Source organism: Garra rufa, chromosome 4 (genome assembly GCF_049309525.1).
Source record: "Garra rufa chromosome 4, GarRuf1.0, whole genome shotgun sequence".
Taxonomy (NCBI): domain Eukaryota; kingdom Metazoa; phylum Chordata; class Actinopteri; order Cypriniformes; family Cyprinidae; genus Garra; species Garra rufa.
Genome location: NC_133364.1, coordinates 26,712,045 through 26,734,170, shown reverse-complemented (window position 1 = coordinate 26,734,170; position 22,126 = coordinate 26,712,045). Strand labels below are relative to the sequence as shown.

Genomic DNA, 22,126 nt, shown 5'->3' with positions numbered 1-22,126 from the left:
TTCTTCTTTACCTCTCTCACCAAGGCTCTTCTCCCCCGATAGCTCAGTTTGGCCGGACGGCCAGCTCTAGGAAGGTTTCTGGTCGTCTCAAATGTCTTCCATTTAAGGATTATGGAGGCGACTGTGCTCTTAGGAACCTTAAGTGCAGTAGAAATTTTTTTTGTAACCTTGGCCAGATCTGTGCCTTGCCACAATTCTGTCTCTGAGCTCTTCAGGCAGTTCCTTTGACCTCATGATTCTCATTTGCTCTGACATGCACTGTGAGCTGTAAGGTCTTATATAGACAGGTGTGTGGCTTTCCTAATCAAGTCCAATCAGTATAATCAAACACAGCTGTACTCAAATGAAGGTGTAGAACCATCTCAAGGATGATCAGAAGAAATGGACAGCACCTGAGTTAAATGAGTGTCACAGAAAAGGGTCTGAATACTTAGGACCATGTGATATTTCATTTTTTTCTTTTTTAATAAATCTGCAAAAATGTCAACAATTCTGCGTTTTTCTGTCAATATGGGGTGCTGTGTGTAAATTAATGAGGGAAAAAATGAATGATTTCAGCAAATAGCTGCAATATAACAAAGAGTGAAACATTTAAGGGGTTCTTAATACTTTCCGTACCCACTAGTGTATATCAAAGAAATAGAGCTATAAAAACATAATTATACATAGGTGCTTTAAAGGGTTCTTTACAGCGATGCCATAGAAGAACCATTTTTGGTCCCACAAAGAACCAGTTGAAGGTTCTTTAAAGAACCATCTCTTTCTTACCTCTTTAAAATCTAAAGAACCTTCTTTTGCCACAAAGAACCTTTTGTGAAACAGAGGTTGTTCAAATGTTAAAGGTTCTTTATGGAACAGTGAAGCACCTTTATTTTTTAAGAGTGTAGGCCACTTACAAATTGTAGTCCATATAAATTACATGATGAAATCTGTAGTTAGTAATGCAATTGAAGTTACTCATTTTAGGTTATCTATTCTGACTGCTTTTTAGATTAGATTACTTTTAGATTACTTTTGAATGTTAGTTGTTTTAAATTTACCAGTAAATGCACCATATTAACTGGAAAAAGGCAAATTCAGGATTTGTATATTTTTTGGAAATGAAATAGGGAGAATCAATCAATCCTGAATGATTTTCTGCCATTGTGTGATCATTATGAACATTAAAAAATGAAATGTACTCTTACATAATTATTGGAATCTGATTACACAATCCAGATTACATCTAATCTGTTACTACCCAGTTCTAATTATACATGATTTTATCTCCTCCAACATATATATATTTTTGTAGATGTGAAGTAAATAACATAATGAAACCACTCTAGCGTACTTTCAGTGCAGCATGTTGCAACAAAAGTTTTCACTAAAGTCATATTAGGCTGTTATAATATGTGACCTTGTCCAGTTGAAGTTCTTAGCAATGCCTATCATTAATCCAAAATTAAGTTTTGAGATTTTCATGGTAGGAAATTTACAAAATATCTTCATGGAACATTATCTTAATTTAATATCCTAATGACTTTTGGTATAAAAAGAAAAATCTATATTTTTCACCCATACCGTGTATTTTTGTCTATTGCTACACATGCTGCTTAAGACTGGTTTTGTGGTCCAGGGTCACAAATAGCAAATGTGATATGCCAAAATGTAAAGTACTTTATGTTTGTGATTTACCTTTGGTCTGGAAGACTTGAGCATAGATTAAATTAGTCCCCAAAGACCCCACTCATGTTTATGGTTTTGTTGTAGCACGTTTTCATTTATTCATCAATGAGTTTTTAATTTTTCATGCACTGTAAAATAACCATACATACAATAAAATGACAAATCATAATGCTGACTATACAGAAAACACACATTTGTAATAAAGAACTTGTTTCTTTAAATAGAATCAGTTCTTGTCCATTACACATTAATTTGTAAGAATTTACATTCGTACTTTGTACAATCCAAGAACATAACTGAACCTAACTGAGCACAGCAGTAATGTACAGTTTGCTACACAGCACCTCTATACAAGGCCTTTAGAAGTCAAGTCAGTATGGAACACATAGCTAATAAAGCAGATCATTATTAAAGATATGGACATCACAGCATATTCATTCTAACAAAACATCAATTGATCTTCAGTAATGACTTTCATGATGTACAACCAAACATCTTGAAATGGTAATGTTTCAAACACTTCTATAAAAATCACATCACAATATGAGATGTAAATTACGCTCAAATTCATCGCCATTGTCTAATTCATATCTCTCAAAAATGGCTTGCAAATGAATTAATAATATATTCAAATTTTTATATTGATTCAGTCTTTAACTCTTACATTTAATAATGTCTACATTCCCCCGTATCCATTTTTAACTCATACAGATACTCCAGGTATTTTATTTAACATTGTTCAATTGTTGTAACAAAGGATTACAATTCCACATTCTACTGTCTGTACACTTACAAGTAGTAGTGGTGGGGATTTTTCTGTAGGGTTACATATTTTAACCAGTAGGAGGCGACAAATCGCCTCATTCACTTTAACTCGTTGGTTGAAAGTTCGTTTGGAACAATTTTTTTAATGGCGGAGCAAAAATAGAAGCAGGCAATACTGTGTTTACAACGTATGTTGCTCCATATTACCTCCTTGTGTAGTTTTTAAAGAACCAACACGTTTTTCGTTTGCACTTTACAAAAAGGCAAGGAGGCAGCAAATAATATAATAATAAAACAATACAACTTACATTAAATAAATTGACACAATTGTGTCTTTTATTTACTGACCATAGCATTAAATGAGGTTGACTAGAGGCTGATATGACATTTAGGTGAGTGTTTGCCTTTTGGTTTGAACGTTTTCACAGTATTTGCACAAATGTCTTTTGTTTGTTTGTGAGTTAAGGGTTCTTGAGACGGGCCATGGCAGGATTGATGAAGGAGAAGTTGTTGAACATGGTCTGGTCCACGCTGTTGATGATGATACGGTCTGTGACGGAAAGTCGAGGCTTCTCGTTTATGAACTCCTTGTCGAAATTACTACAGTCACTTGCTGATTTCTGTAAACAGAAAGTTAGTGTGTCAGTCACAAGTAAACTGTGTTCCAAAATCTTAGTCTGCACCTTACACTCTTAAATAAACATGCTTTGAAAGGTTCTTCACAGCGATGCAATAGAAGAACCATTTTTGGTTCCACAAAGAACCATTCAGTCAAAGGTCCTTTGAAGAACCATCTCTGTCTAACCTTCTTATAATCTGAAGAACCTTCTTTCGCCACATAGAACCTTTTATGAAGCAGAAAGGTTCTTCAGATGTTAAAGGTTCTTTATGAATGAATGAATGAATGAATGATGCATTTGTATAGCGCTTTCATTGTGTATTTCCATACACCCAAAGCGCTTTAAAATCATATGGGGGATCTCTCCTCAACCACCACCAGTGTGCAGCATCCACTTGGATGATGCGTCGGCAGCCACAGTACAACGGCGCCGGTGCGCTCACCACACACCAGCTACAGGTGGAGAGGAGAGTGTGATATAGCCAATTTTAATGGAAGGGGATTATTAGGAGGCCATGATTGACTAGGGCCAGTGGAGGGAATTTGGCCAGGACACCGGGGTTACACCCCTACTCTTTACGAGAAGTGTCATGGGTTTTTTTTGTGACCACAGAGAGTCAGGACCTCGGTTTAACGTCTCATCCGAAGGACGGATTATGAAACCATTTAGACTAAACGGACGGTTTATGAAACCATTTAGACAAAAAGGTTCTTCTATGGCATTGTAAAGCATCTTTGGAGCCTCAAAAGTTACTGATTTCAAGTGATCTTTAGCATTTTTATAATATCAAAAGCATACTTAATGTTAGCATGTTGCTTAGCTAAAAACAACACTACTATAACATTATAGCACAACACTCAACACAACTAGTGAATAATAAATGTTTTTTTTTTTTATGTTTCAAGTTCCTGTTTCAGTACTGTATGTATTCCTCACATTCAAGCTCCCAAAACTAAATATAATATTATTTAGGTTGGCAGCTCATTAGGTTTTGGAACAGAATAAGTCTTTTACAGCAATAATGAACTTACCACAGTCGGCCTGAAGGGTGGCTCTACCTCTCGTTTTTCTAGTGCATTCCAGTCTGTGTCTCTGAAGAACGGATGCTGTCGTATATTTCCTTTCACACCCAGCCTTCGCTCTGGCTCCCGGACAAATAGCTATATAACCATTCATAAAAAAAACAGTTATAGTTTATAATTATTAGCACAAATCATTCTTCTATTTAAAGGTGACATACCATGGAAATCAGACTTTTTCACTGGAACAGATGAACGTACAAATGGTAAGTTTTATGTGACATTGGTTTTGTATGCGTCACCGAAGTTCTGACTTGAAATTTTCGTTGAGTGGCGCTATAACTCTAATGCTCCGTGATGTTTTAAAATAGCTAACCATCTGCACTACCAGCTAAACCTACCTGATAGTGTGAACAAAAGCGAATGTGGCATAAAAACGCAATTGCAAATTGGATGTGTGTGCTCAGAAAACTTATATTACATCTTGTAAAACAGGCATAATAGGTCACCTTTAACGTTTAACTTTGACCTACCTTTACAAGAATGTCCCGTGCATCTCTAGCTAACCAGCGTGGGTAGCACGGGTCATCTGTGCGAATTGACTGAAATAACTCTTCCTCGTCATGGCCATGAAATGGGGATTGTCCAATCATCATCTCATAAAGAAGGACACCAAATGACCACCAGTCTACAGAAGTCCCATATTTCTGCCCAAGCAGAATCTGTGAAATATACAGTGTTAATTCGTATTCATTTATATACTTTATTTAATATTCATCTGTTTTGTGCAATATTTTAGACATGTAAACAATTTATAATAATATACAGTTGAATTCAAAAGGTGGACTCATGAACAGCTATCACTAAAAACACAGCTGAGGATAATTCAGGTAACAACACAGTATTAAGAATCAAGTGTATGTAAACTTTTGAACCATTTTTTTAAATATATAAATTCAGCTATTATTTTCTCTTGTGGACTATATGTAAAAGTCATTTATGTGAAATATCTTATTCAGGTCAGTACTAAATAATAAATAACAAGCATGTTGTATAATCATGAACATAATCATGTTGTATTTTTCAGATTCTGCAAGGTGTATGTAAACATTTGACTTCAACTTAAATAAATAGTATATGTGGTCCTCACCTCAGGAGCGATATAGTCTGGTGTTCCACAGAAGGTGCACGTTCTAGCTTCTCCAAACATGTTCTCTTTACACATGCCAAAATCTGCGATCTTGATGTGACCATCAATGTCTAGCAAAATGTTATCCAGCTTAAGATCTCTGAGGAGACATAATACACATAAATATTGTAATACCTGTCTATCAAGACACTCTTAGCTTATATTTTATGGAATATAGATTCCACAGTAATGTATACCTGTACACAATGCCTTTATCATGTAGAAACTGCAGCCCACAAACAATCTCGGCTGCATAGAACCTATCGACAGAGAGAAAGAGAGGAGGTAAGAGAGTGAAAAACAGAGAAAAGAAGAGTAGGCAGAGTCTCAGCTTTTAAAATGTTTGTGGGGGCTGCATATGAGACTCACGTGGACCGCGGGAGGTCAAATCTGTGGCAGGTTTGGATATGGAACATTAAGTCGCCCCCATTTAAGTACTCCATCACAAAGAAAAGATTTTCCTATAGAGACCAATACAGAAACCGATCAGTTCAGAGGGTCAAACAAAACCACATTAATTCAGTATGCGATGCGAGAGTGACTCAATGTGTGTCATGGGGTGGGTGGAATGTCCAAAATATTATATTGTAATATTAAAGGGCCGTTACTTATATTCACAGGCCTTGAACAAAAGCTTATAAATATAAAACTATATTTTATAATCTGTTTGTTTTTGTAAAAAATCCACATGTTTTTATAATTATATTATTTTGGACTATGGGGTGGAGGGGGGCGATTATATGGATGATGTGAAATGGTTGCACTTGGTGAGCTACTGCCACATTGTTTGGCTTTTGGTTGTAATTTTCAGTCAAAGAACAACAAGATAAATAAAAATTGGAGGAGAAAAGAATAGGAAGATGACTGTGGATGAATAAAACTTCCTAAAGACGAGCGTCTTTGTTCTCCCCACTATAGCCCTGATGCCTTTGAGGCTTTTAGCAGACCACAGCCACTAAAAAAGCTTACAAATAGCAAGTAGCGCTAGATGCCATATTGGCAGGATGTAAACATGACACTTGTCATGACACTGCGGCCACTGAAGGAGTTTCTCAATGTCGATTTCACTCGATATCTGTGGGCGTTTAGACTCCTTGTGGGGAAAACCGATGGGACAGCATTTGGTTTAGACTACGCTTATATCCATCACCACCTTTAAGCTCTTTCAGTAGCTGTGGTTATTATATCAGTATTTTCATTTCCACGTTTTGTATTGTGTTACAGGAAAAATGGCAATAGGCAAAGCCAGTAACTCACAGAGTGCAACCATTTGACATCATCAAAATAATGGTGACCCCGTAGTCCAAAATATGTATAAAACGATTAATAACATAAATCTTTGAAGGGTTTCTACACCATATTTCAGTAAGAGACATCATTTACATTATATTAAGCCGTTCAAGTCTTAATACCCTAAGTGTGTTGATGTGTATTACCTTGGTCTGGAAGGTGCAGTAGAGGTGTGTGAGGAAGGGGTGTTCCCAGGCTAGAGACAGTACTCTTCTTTCCACCATAGTGCATTCAACATCATCATCCATCAGAACCACATCCTTCTTCAGGGCCTTTACTGCAAAAAACTGTCCTGTGTTTTTCAGCTCAGCCAGGAATACCTACAATACATATACAAATATGCAAGATATGTAGAGAATTGCATTATAATGCATCCAGAATGATGTTATACTATATATGTGACCCTGGACCACAAAACCAGTCTTAAGTTGCTGGGGTATATTTGTAGCAATAGCCAAAAATACATTGTATGGGTCAAAATTATTGATTTTTCTCTTATGCCAAAAATCATTAAAAAATTAAGTAAAGATCATGTTCCATGAATATTTTTTTTTAATAAAATCCATACTATAAATATATCAAAATGTAATTTTTGAATAGTAATATGCATTAAGAACTTAATTTGGAGAACTTTAAAGGTGATTTTCTCAGTATTTTGATTTTTATGATTTTATGCTAGTTACTTAAAATATTAAAAACACATATCCAAATTGGCCAGGTACACTCAGGTCATAGTATTGCAATTAATTACCATGTTTGGTTTCAATATAGCAAAATATTACCAAGATTCTGTCAGTAGTATTCAATCGTTATTCATTGAAGATTATTCATAATGGTTTGACCCAGGGAACCAAAGGATGCCTCATCTCTAGTTAGTATACTGCACTATACTATTGGAAATTCACTGCTGTTATGTGTTTGTTTTAAGTTGAATACACTTCTCTTACCTTTCCAAAGCTTCCTTTGCCCAGCATCTTGTGCAGAGTAAAATTTTCTAGGTTGAATTTGTGGTGCTCTTTGCGTGGGGTGGCGTACAGGGGTTCAGACTGTTCAAGACTTGGCCTGCGGCCCTCAGCCGGAGTGTCCCATGAAATACCTTGATGCTCTGTAAGGAGGAAGGAGAAAAGTTAAATGGATTGAATAGGACAGCATTTATCTATTAAAACGAGCAATCAATCAATACAAAAGCTTATAGCCAGACAAAATTTTGGGAACCGTAAGCTAATTCAGTGTCAACTTCCTTTTGATCACTACCTAGTTCCTTATAAGCTCCTTTCTGGTCATTTCTAGAGTGGGAATACTTTAGTAAACTGAAAGTGTTTTGACAATGTTAAAACTCTAGAAATGGCCAACTCCAATGCAGTGTATTTAATACTGAACTCTGTAGCTCTCTTTCTGAGGTAATTTGATTGAATGAATCTTTAGTTGGTAGAACATTCAGCACTCAGTTCTATGTTGTTTTTGCTTATATTAAGGGGTTTTCACAACATGTAGTTCTAGGAACTAGCCAGCATGGTGGTTCCTAGAGAATCGGTTTCCCCCTCTGGCTGTTTTGCTGGTTGCAGTCGCACCTGCAGCAGGAACTCCAAAGCAACCAACAGTGATGTCTTTATTTGTGCCATTTGCAAACGTCAATAACAAGTGACATTCTAGTTCAGGGGTCCGTTCTTCGTACCTTGCTAACTAAGTTAGCTGGATTTGATTGTTGACGATTTGGCATGATCTTGGATTGTTTGGTTCTTCGAAGCTCATCCTGGACTTGCTGTCATAGCAACAGCTCTGCAAGCTTAAACCTGCTCTGGAGCAGGTTTATTTCATGTAAACTGGATTTAGGCTGCGCTCCTGGCGGGTTATGATTGGTTGAAATGGCGAGGTCACATCTGATTGGTTAAAGAGCACGACTGACGCGGACTGACTCACGTGGGAAAAGAAAAGTATCTTGCAAGAACGTGTATATATATGACAGGTTCCAAAAAATATTTGGCAGCACAACTGTTGATATTATCCAACATTGATCATTCTAATAATAAATCAGCATATTAGAATGATTCCTGAAGGATCGTGTGACACTTAAGACTGGAGTAACAGCTGATAAAAATTCAGCTTTTCATCACAGGAATAAATTCTATTTCAAAGTATGTTAAAATATATAAAAAAAAACAAAAACATTATTTTATTTTGTAAAAACAATTTGCAATATTACTGTTTTTTCTGTATTTTTCTTTAAAGACTATTACAAGTCTTACTGACCCCAAACTTTTGAACGGTAGTGTATAAAAAAATAAAAATATAAATAAAATAACATATCAAGGAAAAAACATGTAACATGGGCAACATTAACGCGTTTAATTTGTTCACTACTTTTTGTCAGCCCTCTCTCCTTGCTTTTCCAGGCTTTGCAGTATTCCCTTGCGTTTTAATTAAACTCTGAAACTCCTGAAATCCCTCAATCAAGAGTTCTTGCTCTGCTGCAGAAAAATACTGAGCTCGCTCCTTCGTCATGTTCGCCGACCAATCAAAGCGTTTCCGATCAATGTTTCTACTATCGATACGTAGCCCCTTTTAAGCCACCCAGTGATCTCAAATAACTTCATCCAGCTATACTAATCATCAACAACAGGTGCGTTCGGAGAACCGGAATAGCGTGCTCATAGTTAGCGTGATGATTTGATCTTGGATGTGTCATTTGATCCTGGATGTAGTAAGCGAGGTACGAAGAACGGACCCCAGTTTGTGGCAGTAATGCACTAATAAACTAGTCTACCAACTGCTAATAAACAATAAAAGATAAAGAAGAATGGAGGACACCATGATCAGAGCTGTTTTTGTCATGCCTCATGGGTCTTGTGATAACGGAAATGAAATGTAAATGCACAAGTTATGTGATTGAAATGGCTTGAAAATCTGACAAAATCTAAAACAATTTGCAGTGCTACAAATCACTGAGGATGAGAAAACAACACAGTTTTGCAGACCGCAGATGGCTAAATGTTTTCCATGTACATGAAGTAAATATTTTTACATGGCTTTGGCCAATCAGCGTACATTTGTCACTGGTGGTTTCTATAGAACCCTACTCTGAAGTTGGAGCTAATTTAGTTTTCCCAAAAGTTCCTAGAACTATATACGTTCCTAGTTCCTGCGGTTCAAACACAGAAAAAAAGCGGCTGCTACCGCCAATAGTTCTAGGAACCATAGAAAGGTTCCTCCAGTGTGAAAGCCTCTATATATTTACCTTTGCGTGGTAGAGGTGGTGCAGGCGTGAGGGGTGAAATTGGTAAGTGGCCTGAAGGCTCTCTAGTGACCCCTGCCTGACTTACGCCCACTGGACCTTCTCGACCAACAGTCTCACTATCCCGAGAGCTGCGAGCCTGCTGTGGAAAGAAATAAATAAATCAACATGACAGAGTGCCAACAGATACTCTAAAATATAGACCAAAAGTTGCTATTCTACTTAAAATGGTCTGTTTTACCCAACATTTGTGTAATTTATTATTTTGTTTACTAGAACATGACATTGTTAGTTTAGCAACATGCTAACAACAAACTCCATTGGAAAGTCTGTGGCACTATTATTGTACTGTGAGTGGTGTGTTAAAGAAATCATAACCAACTCCAGTTTGTTCCATTAAACCCATGTGCTATTAGGTAGCTTACTATTTACATGTAGAGTTTAACTTAAATTTAAACTGTAGCTATAAAAGACAACTAAATGTGTCACATTAGTAAAAAAAAATTGACATGGAACAATTTGAATCCTTTGCAAAAGCTGTCTGAAGAAATATTTTGCCCTTACTCAAATTCCTATTGAAATGCCTTGATTTTATGCACTAAAATTTGCCGAACAACATTAAATGGTGTGACATTTGTTACATGCTTGTGTCACACTGCCAAACTTCTGTGATTCATAATGTGTCTTCTAACCTGTTGAGTGCTCTCAATCATAGCCAGGGCCTCTGCCATTAGCTTCTGGTTGACGCCACAAAGATTTGCTACTTTCCTCTGACATTTGTGGTGAACGTTCATGCCACACTCTGCAATAAGAGCAAATAGTCAAAACATTAAACTGAAATGCAAGTCTAACATTTTGACAAATACGAGTATGTAAAACATGGTTATGCAAAAACTGAATTTCATAATCTTTGACTTGGTTTTTAACTAAATGTAACTGAATTTTCCATATTGTGTTCAAGCACTTTAAATGGAACAGGCCTTATGAATGTTTAGGGGTCTTTCTTCAAAACAGGAGATATCTGTGTCCTTTGTTAGTTTCTTATACCAGGTGTATGTATAAAAAATATTCAAACTCAATATAAATATATATATATATATATATATATATATGTATTCAAACTAAATAATTCATGGTAATTTTTAATATCTGAGATACACTACCAGTCAAAAGTTTTTGAACACTAAGATTTTTAAGACGTTTCTTCTGCTCACTAAGCCTGCATTTATTTTATCCTAAGTAGAGCAAAAACAGTACAATTTTGAAACATTTTTACTATTTAAAATAACTATTTTCTATTTTTATATATATATATATATATATATATACTTTAAAATGTAATTTATTCATGTGATTTAAAAGCTAAATATTTTGTCATTACTTCACATTACGTCACATGAACCTTCAGAATTCATTCTAATATTCTGATTTGCTGCTTAAAAAAGCATTTATTAATATGTTGAAAACAGCTGAGTAGATTTATTTTCAGGTTTCTGTGAAGAATAGAAAGTTTAGAAGAGCAGCATTTATCTGAAATAGAAATTGTAACATTTAAATGTCTTTATCGACACTTTTGATCAATTTAAAGCATCCTAAATAAAAGTATTAATTTCTGTAATTTCTTTCCCAAGGAAATTTTTTTTTGAATTGTATAAGTGTATAATGTTACAATCATTTTATTTCAAATCAATGCTGATCTTTGGATCTTTCTATTCATCAAATAATCCTGAAAAAATGTACTCGACTGTTTAAAATATTGATAGTTATAAAAAAAATTCTTGAACATCAAATCAGCATATTAGAATGATTTCTGAAGGATCATGTGACACTGAAGACTGGAGTAATGATGCTGAAAATTTAGCTTTGATCACAGGAATAAATTACATTTTAAAATATATTTAGATAAAATATTTATTATTTTAACATATGTATGCATGTATGTAAAGTTCTGTCATGAAACTCTAGATGGCGCAGGCTGATGGGTTGTTATTGTAAACTGATGATGGAACATACACAGCCAATGAGCTTGCTGCTTTTCATTTAAATATCTGATTAGCATACTAGAGCATTTCGCAGCACACTTTTAAAGTTCCTCTGAAACCTTCCACCTCCCCAGCTCCACCTGTATAGATCTGCTATGGGTTATTACTGTATATACATATATAGCGATGTGTCTTAAATGCTAACAGCACCGTATCGGCATATGTACTGACAGTAGCAAGTTATTGTGCTTGCTTTGCAGCAGCAATAATCTACAACAGCAGCAATAAAAAAATTAGCAAAATTTCCCGAGAAGTTGTCATGATAGAAATATGTTTTTGTGTGTTTTACTATCTCAAGCTAAATAAAACATTTTTAATTAATAATTACATTATTTTAACACTTTTCTAGCTCAAATAATATAGACATTAACTTTAAAAACCACCTTTTCAAAATGAAAAAAAAAACACAGAATGATCCTTTCACAAAATGACCCTTAGACATTCATAGTTGGCATGTGGTTGTGTAATGAATCACCTTCACATTTAAGGCCCTGCCGAGCAAGACCCCACAACAAGGTTCCACAGTGCTCACAGAAGGTCGGGCTCATGTAGTTATAGACTTTAAACCTGTGAGGCATGTCAATCTTAAAACGTTCCTTATGGATCTGAAACGCACACATATGCACACATATTTAATATAGGGCACATATACACGCAAAAGAAAAATGTCCAAAACGTCATTCGTTATTTTCAGCATGACGTAAAGTGTGGAAAAACTAGGCCTATTTTGTGTCATCTACTAATTACTGAAAGAGGAAGGAGTCTGAGACAAAAAGATGATTCATTTTCTGAAATATTTCTATGTCATTCATCTGCAGATTGCTAAAGCTTTGTTGCATCTATAATTAACCTAGAGTTGCACAAAATCTCCAAAGGTCTCTGACTTAGTGTAAAATCAAGGCACCAAAACCCTTTTGTGAGTGTAAAGGAACAAAAAAACAAATCACATTGTGTGCTTGGTGAATATATAAAAGGTGAATATATTTACCATGGTTTCTTTACTGTTTACTGCTGAGCCTGTGCATTTGGCGATGACTTTATCGATACACTTTTTATGGATGGCGGCATTGCATTCTGGAAAAAAGAGAGAGAGAAGTGTGGAGGAGGAGTCCTGACACTGATTCAATGGAAACTTGATTAGGAACTGCAACAGCAATGAGGATGTGAAAAAATGACTTACGCCGACACTGATATCCCTGTTTATTCAGGCCCCTGGAGTAGGAAAAGAACCATAAAGAAAACATTTGTAATGTATAATGTACAGTGCTTATTTGTTGCATATACATACACAGTGGTGGCCAAAATTATTAGAACACTAGTATTTTTACTGGCTAAAAAGTGGTTTTAAGTCAGTTATTTCTATCGTTTGCTGTAGTGTGTCATTAGGAAATATTAGTTTACATTTCCAAACATTTATTTTGCCATTAACTAATAATCCAGTGATATTTTGAGTTTGACAACAGCCAGTGCTCCACACAGAGATCTGATCGTCTTCATCCACTCTGTCTGGAATGGCATGAAGAAACAGAACAAACTGAGACAGACTAAATCCAGAAGAACTGTGGCAATGCCTCCAAGATGCTTCAAGAGACCTACCTGAAAAACTAGGCTCAAGTACACCATAGGGCAAAAGCTGCTTAAAACACAGGATGGTCACCAAATGGTGATGTAATTTAGTTAATAGGAGTTAATTGATAAAGAAAATCTATTTATGACATTATTTTTGACATCATTCTCATTTTACAGCATTTTTTACGCAAGTGTCTAAAACTTTTAACATTACTGTAGCTTTGCAGATAGGTTTCTTGAAGCATCTTGGAGATGTTGCCACAGTACTTGTGAATTTAGTCTGTCTCATTTTGTTTTGTTTCTTTTTGTCATTCCAGAAGATGAGGAGATCAGATCTCTGTGTGGAGCACTGGCTGTTGTAAGACTTCTTGTGCAAACAAAAATCCGACTGGATTACTATGATTAATGGCAAAATGAATGTTTGGAAATGTAAACTGATATTTCCTACTGACACACTGACTTAAAAACATTTTTAGCTGGTGTTCTAATCATTTTAATTCTAAATAGATTAATCCATTATGTTCCACCCACATAATTTACTTTTTTTTTTCTCGTTGTCTCTACAGAGTGCTGTACAGAAGTTATTTCTTAATAAGAGTGTTGTTTTAAATATGAATGTTTGAGACTGTTCATATTACCAGACAAACTCCTTGCAGACCGAACAGAAAGTTGGCTGAGGGAAAAAGGTGGCGGTAAACTCGTGACATTTGACCACATGAACTTTGGCCTGTTTAATGGCTCCTCGTCTGTGATGCAGGGCGAACACCCCATCTTTTTCCCGTTCGGTTTCTCCATCTCCTTCACCGTGACCCGCAGCATCTAAGTATAATCAAGAACCCACACAAAAACGCCAAAAATTATTTGTGTCACCGATCCCAATTTGAAAACTCCACCAAGTTTCATCGGCTCATGACAACACGTAGTAATAACGTAGCATTAATATATTAATCAGTGAGAGATTGTATGTGGATATAAATTAGAGAAATTCTCACCACTCCTCTCCAGAAAATAGCGCGCTTCCATAAGTAAACGCCCCTGTGGCTTCAGTTCCACCTATAATAAACCAAAAATAAATCATATTAAAGGATTAGTTCAGATAATTTACAGATAATTTACTGACCGCTTTGCCATCCAAGATGTAGATGTCTGTCTTTCTTTCTTCAGTTGTAAAGAAAATATGTTTTTTGAGGAAAACATTTCAGGATTTCTCTCCATTTAGTGCACTTTAATGGTGCCCCCAAATTTGAACGTCCAAAATGCAGTTTAAATGCAGCTTCAAAGGGCTCTAAACGATCCCAGCCAATGAAAAGGGGTCTTATTTAGCAAAACGATCTGCCATTTTCTAAACTAATTGACAAATTATATACTTTTTAACCTCAAATGCTCGTCTTGTCTCGCATGTGTAGTCTGTGTGATCCAGGTCAATACAGTTAGGAAATGTTGGAAAACTCCTATCTCATTTTTTTCTTCAACTTTTTTTTTCAGCGATGTACTGTAGGACGATTTTGAAATTTGGGAAGAAAACGAGAGGAGTTTTCTGACATACCCTAACTGTCTTGAGCCAGAAAAAACAGACAAGGCAATCCTTTGAGGTTAGAAAGTACATAAATAGTGAAAATAACCTTTTTGCTAGATAAAACCCTTCTTCCTTGACTGGGATCATTTAGAGCCCTTTGAAGCTGAATTTAAACTGCATTTTGGGACGTTCAAACTTGGGGGCACCATTGAAGTCCACTATGTGGAGAGAAATCCTGAAATGTTTTCCTCAAGAAACATAATTTCTTATCGACTATAGAAAGAAAGACATGAACATCCTGGATGACAAGTGGGCGAGTAAATTATTTGTAAATTTTTGTTCTGAAAGTGAACTTATTAGTGTTATAATCCACCACAAAAAGTCAATGTATGGACTGTACATCAGCATTGGTAGCACATTTGTTACAATTTAGCTTTTATTTCACACACAAACGCTCACCCAGATCTCCAGTTTGCCGTTCTCTTTCTTACAGCGTGAAGCGAGGGTGTCGAGTTGAACAGTAGCCTCCGTCTTTAGCTCAGCCGTCTTGTCCTTGACCACCACATGCATAACTCGTCCTCTGTGGACGTGAGCGTCAAACGTGCTGCTCCAGGGGGGATACATGGTGGGCCGCTTCTGTTTGTACACCTGACCCTTTTCTACAGACATAAAAATAAAACACAAAAACACCTCCAAATCAGTTTCAGACCATCCACAGTTTGACTGGATAAGCTTTAAAAGCATCAGCACAAGTAAATCACTTCATGTGTGTTCTAGCTTACCGGATCTGAAACTAATACTTGTGAAATGGCACAATGCTCTTACTGTCTGATAGTAATCTGACAGCTTTACTGCAGGAAAACACATATAGAACCATGCAAATGAAACCAAGCAATTTTAGTCGAATGTCAACATTTTCCCTTTGTTAAAGTCAACATGACATTTAAAATCAGGTCTGTTTTCTTTTAATGCATGTTCCTGGTTATGTTTGAAAAACACATTTGTCTTTCTAATCTTTCATCAAACTGACTTGTAAAACGACTTTCCTTTTTGATGACCTCATCAAGTACTCTTATTTTTAGCCCCTCCCCTCCAACCACCTGCCTTCATGTGTGTAATGCAACCCAGGCTCATGAAAATGCGTGCCTCTATATACATTTCTGGAACACCGTAATTGCGCACCTTACTGCACGTTTCGCGGCAGTTTCAAAGTGAAATGTCCAGAAAGTGTCGCTAAAACACACGTTTAATACGTGACCTGCTGAGTTTTTATTACACTGCTTGATGTACGTATTGTGACTGTTCAGAATTCAAATATCGCTAAAGATTAATGCTCTGTCTTGTTGAAAATATCCCCAACTCCAAACCCAACCCTAAACCTACCCGAAGTGTTAACAAATACAAAAGTGATATTAAAAACACATTTGTTGATGCTGCCATGCTATTTTAACTTCCTTATGCAGATTTGAGCTGTTTTGTCGAACCAGAGTTTCACGGGATTCGTACCGGAGCTCTTCATCATTCAAGTACAATGGCGCATCGGGTGAGCTACCGAGCAAACCTACTGAATTAGAAATTGTATGCATGAAGCTGTATATGTGATGACAATGTTCAAAAGTATTAGTTTTCAAATCGCGCAGGATGTTAAAATTGTTTTGAAGTCATAACGTAATATTCTGCAAGTAACTGTGTGAAAATTAGGCTTTATTAATCCAAACTCTGTACCTGTAAATCATATTTTGTGTGAAAAGGAATACAAGTTGTTGGGGTTTGACTGCTTCTAGTGTTCATTTCAATTGGAAGCTGCAGTGATTCCAACATATAGGTATGTTTTGCAGAAATGTATATAGAGGCACATATTTCCAATGAGCTTAGGTTGGTGTTACGCCCACTTTTTATAATCCAATAAATTCCCAATTAATAAAATTAAGTCCAGCTCTACATTCTCTTCACTTAGAAATACATACCTAAATTAAAATTAACATTTTAATTTAATGTGCAATTTTTACATTTAACAAATTAAATGTAACAAACTGGCCATACATCTGATTTGTACTTGACAGTGAAGATGTTTCAAAAGCGTTTGAGAATGACTTGACACATTTTTTGACAGGTATGTGTGGTTGTGGTTGGTTCTAGAGAATGAAACCAAAGGGGTTGCTGGGAAAGCCTTGTGTCTTTAATACTGCTTAGTGGCTACGTTTGAGTAATATGCATGTGTGTATAACTGTTTATCATTTCATCTAATCTGATTTACACCCACGTGTACACATCCGTGCTAGTAAATATATGGTGCATTTAAAAAAAAAAATCCTCAGTTCTCAAAAACACACACATATGGTAGGTGAGTTCAAATGCACTTTTGCAGAAATGGTTACTAATTTGATTCTTCTTGATTTGCTTTGTTGATTATAGGGCTGTCAAACAAATAATCGTGATTAATCGCAATATTATGTGTTTACATAATATATGTGTGTGTATTGTGTATAAGTCAAGCCCGAAATTATTCATACCCCTGGCAAATTGTGACTTAAAGTTACTTTTATGCAACCAGCAAGTTTTTTGTTTGATTAGAAATGACACAGACGTCTCCCAGAAGATAATGAGATGATATACAAGAGGCATCATTGTGGAAAAAATTCTTACTCATCTTTTATTTACATTTGAACAAAAAGTGGCATGTCTAAAATTATTCATACCCTTCTCAAAAATCAATAGAAAAGCCTTTATTGGCTATTACAGCAATCAAACGATTCCTATAATTGCTGACCAGCTTTTTTGCACGTCTCCACTGGTATTTTTTTTAATAATACTTCGCACTGTAGCCACTGGAACTTTAAAACATTTAGATATGGTCTTATAGCCCTTTCCTGACTTGTGAACAGCCACAATGCGCAGCCGCAGGTCCTCAGTGAGTTCCTTTGTCTTAGCCATGACTGTCCACAAACAAACAGCAGAGCTTCTGTTTTTCACCTGTTGAGTTGATTAAAACAGCTGTTCCCAATTAATCAGGGTAATTAGGATGCTTTAGAACAGCTTGGACCTTTTGGAATGGTATAGAACTTTGGATTTTCCCATAGACTGTGACAGTTTGCAAAGGGTATGAAACTATGAATGACTATAAAAATACACAGTACTCAAAAACGCAATTTTCCCCCCCAGATGCAATTAATTGCAATTATTCGTTTGACAGCCCTAGTTAATTATAAGTGGCCATTCTAATTATTGCTCTCACTTGCAGTACAGAAGCAGTAAAACACTGCAGTAATCAGTGGTCTTAAAGAATAATTCAAACTAAATATATATTTTTCTAAATTTAGTTGCGCATCTATGACAGAAGTTTGATTCATGAATGACTCGTTCGTTTGAGGCTTTCAAGTGAACTGTTTTTAACTCACTAAATCTATTATCCAGTTGCAGTGGTTTCAGAAGAATATAGTGCAAAAATCCTGTGGAAATGTACGATACTTGGAAAAAATTAAACGTGTCATGTTCAAGTTCATTGTATTTGCTTGGAAAAGAACGTCCAGAACATTCTGTAAAATATTCCTTTTTGTGTTCCACAGATTAAGACGGTGATGTGATTTGGAACAACATGAGGGTGAGTAAATAATGACAGAATTAAAATTTTGTGTAAATCATTTCTATAGGTTGTGCGGATAGGGCTGTCAAATGATTAATCATGATTAATAACAATTTAAAAAAAAAGCTGAATAAATAAGCTTTCCATTGTTATATTCCATTGTTAGGATAGGACAATATTTGGCTGAGATACAACTATTTGAAAATCTAGAATCTGAGGGTGCAAAAAATCTAATGTTTGAGAAAATCGCCTATAAAGTTGTCCAAATTAAGTTCTCAGCAATGCATATTACTAATCAAAAATTAAGTTTTGATGTATTTAAGGTAGGACATTTACAAAATATCTTCATGGAACATGATCTTTACTTAATATCCTAATGATTTTTGGAATTTAATAATAATAATAATAATTTTGGCCCATATAATATATTTTGGGATATTGCTACTTAAGACTGGTTTTGTGGTCCAGGGTCACATATGTACAAAAACATCTAGACTGCATCTTCAAAACATTTTGAATTGCACGTTTGGTTGTCAAATTCTATCAGACTTTCTATCAGTTTTGGTTCCAGGTTTGGCATCTGTGTGTCATCAACTGATTATTTTGCTGAATAGTCTAATGAATGACTAAGTACCCTGTTTGAATTTGTGGGGTGTGTGTGTGTGTGTGTGTGTGTGTGTGTGTGTGTGTGTGTGTGTGTGTGTGTGTGTGTGTGTGTGTGTGTGTGTGTGTGTGTGTGTGTGTGTGTGTGTGTGTGATAGACATATGTGCTATATGAATCACAACCTGAAGAGTAATAGGAAAGAGACACCTCCTTTTTACTGACATTGACACTTATGACACACATTTCCCTTAAGGCAAGAATTCACACTTGCACACAACACATCCAATAATGGTAAGCTTTGTTAAAAACTTTGACCAGACACACTTTCACCCACTGAAAACTGAGTAGGTTTGTCTTGTGGGTGTTTCTTCCACTATGGGCAATTTTGTCTTTGTAAACTTTTAGTAAACAAACTTTATTAAAATACACAGTTACACAAATTCACAGTTACATATGTTTCTTGAACTAATTCTTTAACTAATGTTAACTATTGAACCTTATTGTATTGAGTGTTACAGATAAAAACAATATAGATAAAATGCAAAAATATTAAGATCTCTATATTTAGAAATTTGGCAAAAATAAATAATGAATGAGTTTTATTATATGCAAGTTGCATTAAAATTGTCTTGTTATCATGCATTCATTATTTTCCAATTTTAATGATACAAATTTAAAAGTGCCCATAATTGAAGAAACTACTCTTTTTTTGTCTGTGTTTTTAAGCTTTTATAATAAGCTATCCACATATATCTGAAACAAAAGTATATCTTACCAGTCTCCACAGCCTCTTTCATGTAGACAGCACAGTATGGATTGAGTACTTCTTCATGATAGGCAAGCCCAGGGTCCATCTCAAAACTCGAAAAACCAATCCTCAGGAACGGAGACATGACTGTAAAGTCTCAGATCCAACAATAGCCTCTGATATACAGTTTTCCTTGAAAGCACGCTGGTTAATTCCACTGTAAGGATCTTCTGTACAGTGATGTACTCCTATTTGAAGTCTATTCTCATATTTGTGATGTCCAATGTATGGGTTTCGAAACTCAAGCGGCTCCTTAGCTTTGTGCCATCCAAAGTAATATTTTTTTCAACTGAAGTGTTTAACTTTGTCCTTTTTCCATTAGATCTGGCTTGTATAGTCACGGTTTTAGAAGGAATGAAGTTGGGATGAACTTGGAACAGTCTACAAAAACAGAATAAAGTATCATAAATTAAAGTCAAAAGTCTTAGTATATATAATATATCAGCAGTTTTAGCTGAAAAAAAAAAGTCCATTGCACTTTTCTGTCAACTTCAAACTTAAAGGTCTGAAATTATTTTGTTACATAATAATAGTCACATAATCACAATACTGTTTCAATTAAGTCTCTTTAAACCATTAACTAAAGCCCAGATGAAAAAATAGTGTAAGCACATAGGATCACACAGCTGAAGACATGCTTTAACTTCTATACACATGCCCTTTATTAACATGACACCAGTTTACACACACCACCAACCATGTTTCAATCAACCCTAACACTTCACTTAACATGTCATAAAATAAGCAGAAAACAATAAAAAGAAGAAGAAAACACACTGACTTGTTAAACAGTTGGACCACAGAGCCACACTAAAAGTACTTACCAGTTGAAAGCCATAAGGTAACTGGTGGAGAGAGAGAACCAGAGAGAAAGAACTATTAATAGATGTGAAATACAAAACTCCCATCCAAACAGCCTGCCAGGATTCACTTCCCTGCTGAGTCACAGCCAAACATGCAGTATTAACCCACACGTCATAGTCACACATTTACACTTTGCTCAAACTTGATGTCTATGTTATAGTGCATGATATACGTGTTGCAAAAATGGAAACCTGACTACTTTTTTCCATTTCTTTTCAGCACTGTCATGCCACCTACAATATTGTATCTGCAATTTAAACTAAGAAATACTGTTAGAAATTGTTAAAGAAATATTCTGGTTAAGCTCGAACAGCATTTGTGGCATAAAGTTAATTACCACATTAAATAATTTAGATTCATCCTTTGTTTTTTTGTTTTTGTTAATAAAAAAATAAAAATAAAAATATTATGCCAGTGTTACAAAATATAACATTAAAAAGCTTTTAAAATAAATCGCTTCATTTTTCTAAATAAAAAAAAAAAAAAAAAAAACGTCCAACAGCGACACCAGCAGATAAAGTTACAGCAGGAGCCTGCGTCTCTCTTGCCTCCCCTGAGCCCACTGAGTTTTAACCAATGCTGTCTCACGACCAATTCGTATGTATTTTACGAGGTGGCTAATTCATACGAATTTGTACGACCTCACTCGTACGATTTTATATGATTTGCCTAGACCCCAGTGACGGGCAGGTTTAGGGGCAGGGTTGCGTGTAGGCTATTTGTATGAAATCATATGAATTGGGGAACTCGTAAAGTATGTGCGATTTAGCCAAAAACGTATGAATTCGTACAAGTGAGGTTGTACAAATTTGTACGAATTAGCCATCTTGTAAAATACATACAAATTGCCATGAGATCAGACTGGTTTTAACAGACTCCCTAAAGCGTGCAGTGAGTTTGGTGGGGGGTAAGTGAAAATGAAAGGGGTTAAGTCACGTGAGAGGAAGGAAATGCCTCCATGTGATATGATTGGATACGACTGGTTATGTTCGGCTGTGATTGGTTCATGCGATTAAATCCCTCCTCTTGTGTTTGTGCGCGTTCCGTGTTCGTGAATCAATATGAATGAACAATATAATGGCGTTAATGGAAAGACTAATCTAATAAAGTAAGTAAACAACTCACACACTTAGATATAACCACTTAGTTACGTCAAATTTAGTCTCAAAATGGCATGAAAACATGAGATTTGTGAGAGTTTTTAGTGAGTTATTAGCCAGGCGAAATTTAAAGTAAATCTCTATGCCTGTGCCCAATATTTATTACTTGATCTCATGAAGAAAACATACCTGTAGGATATTTTACGCAAGACGCAAAATATGTACAAAGTACATTTCACTGCAGTTTTCAGCAGAAA

At 35.6% G+C, this 22,126-nt stretch overlaps 1 protein-coding gene across 1 annotated transcript; it reads right to left on the bottom strand.

The window, feature by feature from the left end:
• Window positions 1-1,746: 1,746 nt before the first annotated feature.
• prkcq (protein kinase C, theta) lies at window positions 1,747-20,796 on the bottom strand. The gene is made up of 18 exons (XM_073838094.1): window positions 20,730-20,796; window positions 19,873-20,286; window positions 15,370-15,569; window positions 14,387-14,447; window positions 14,033-14,213; window positions 13,006-13,037; window positions 12,814-12,899; window positions 12,301-12,430; window positions 10,476-10,585; window positions 9,787-9,925; window positions 7,499-7,656; window positions 6,698-6,871; window positions 5,631-5,722; window positions 5,459-5,521; window positions 5,223-5,361; window positions 4,606-4,794; window positions 4,085-4,213; window positions 1,747-3,053 (listed from the first exon to the last, which is right to left on the bottom strand). The coding sequence occupies exons 2-18, from the start codon at window positions 19,988-19,990 to the stop codon at window positions 2,895-2,897; spliced, it is 2,160 nt and encodes a 719-aa protein (XP_073694195.1). The 5' UTR covers window positions 19,991-20,286; window positions 20,730-20,796; the 3' UTR covers window positions 1,747-2,894.
• Between the last annotated feature and the right edge of the window lie 1,330 nt (window positions 20,797-22,126).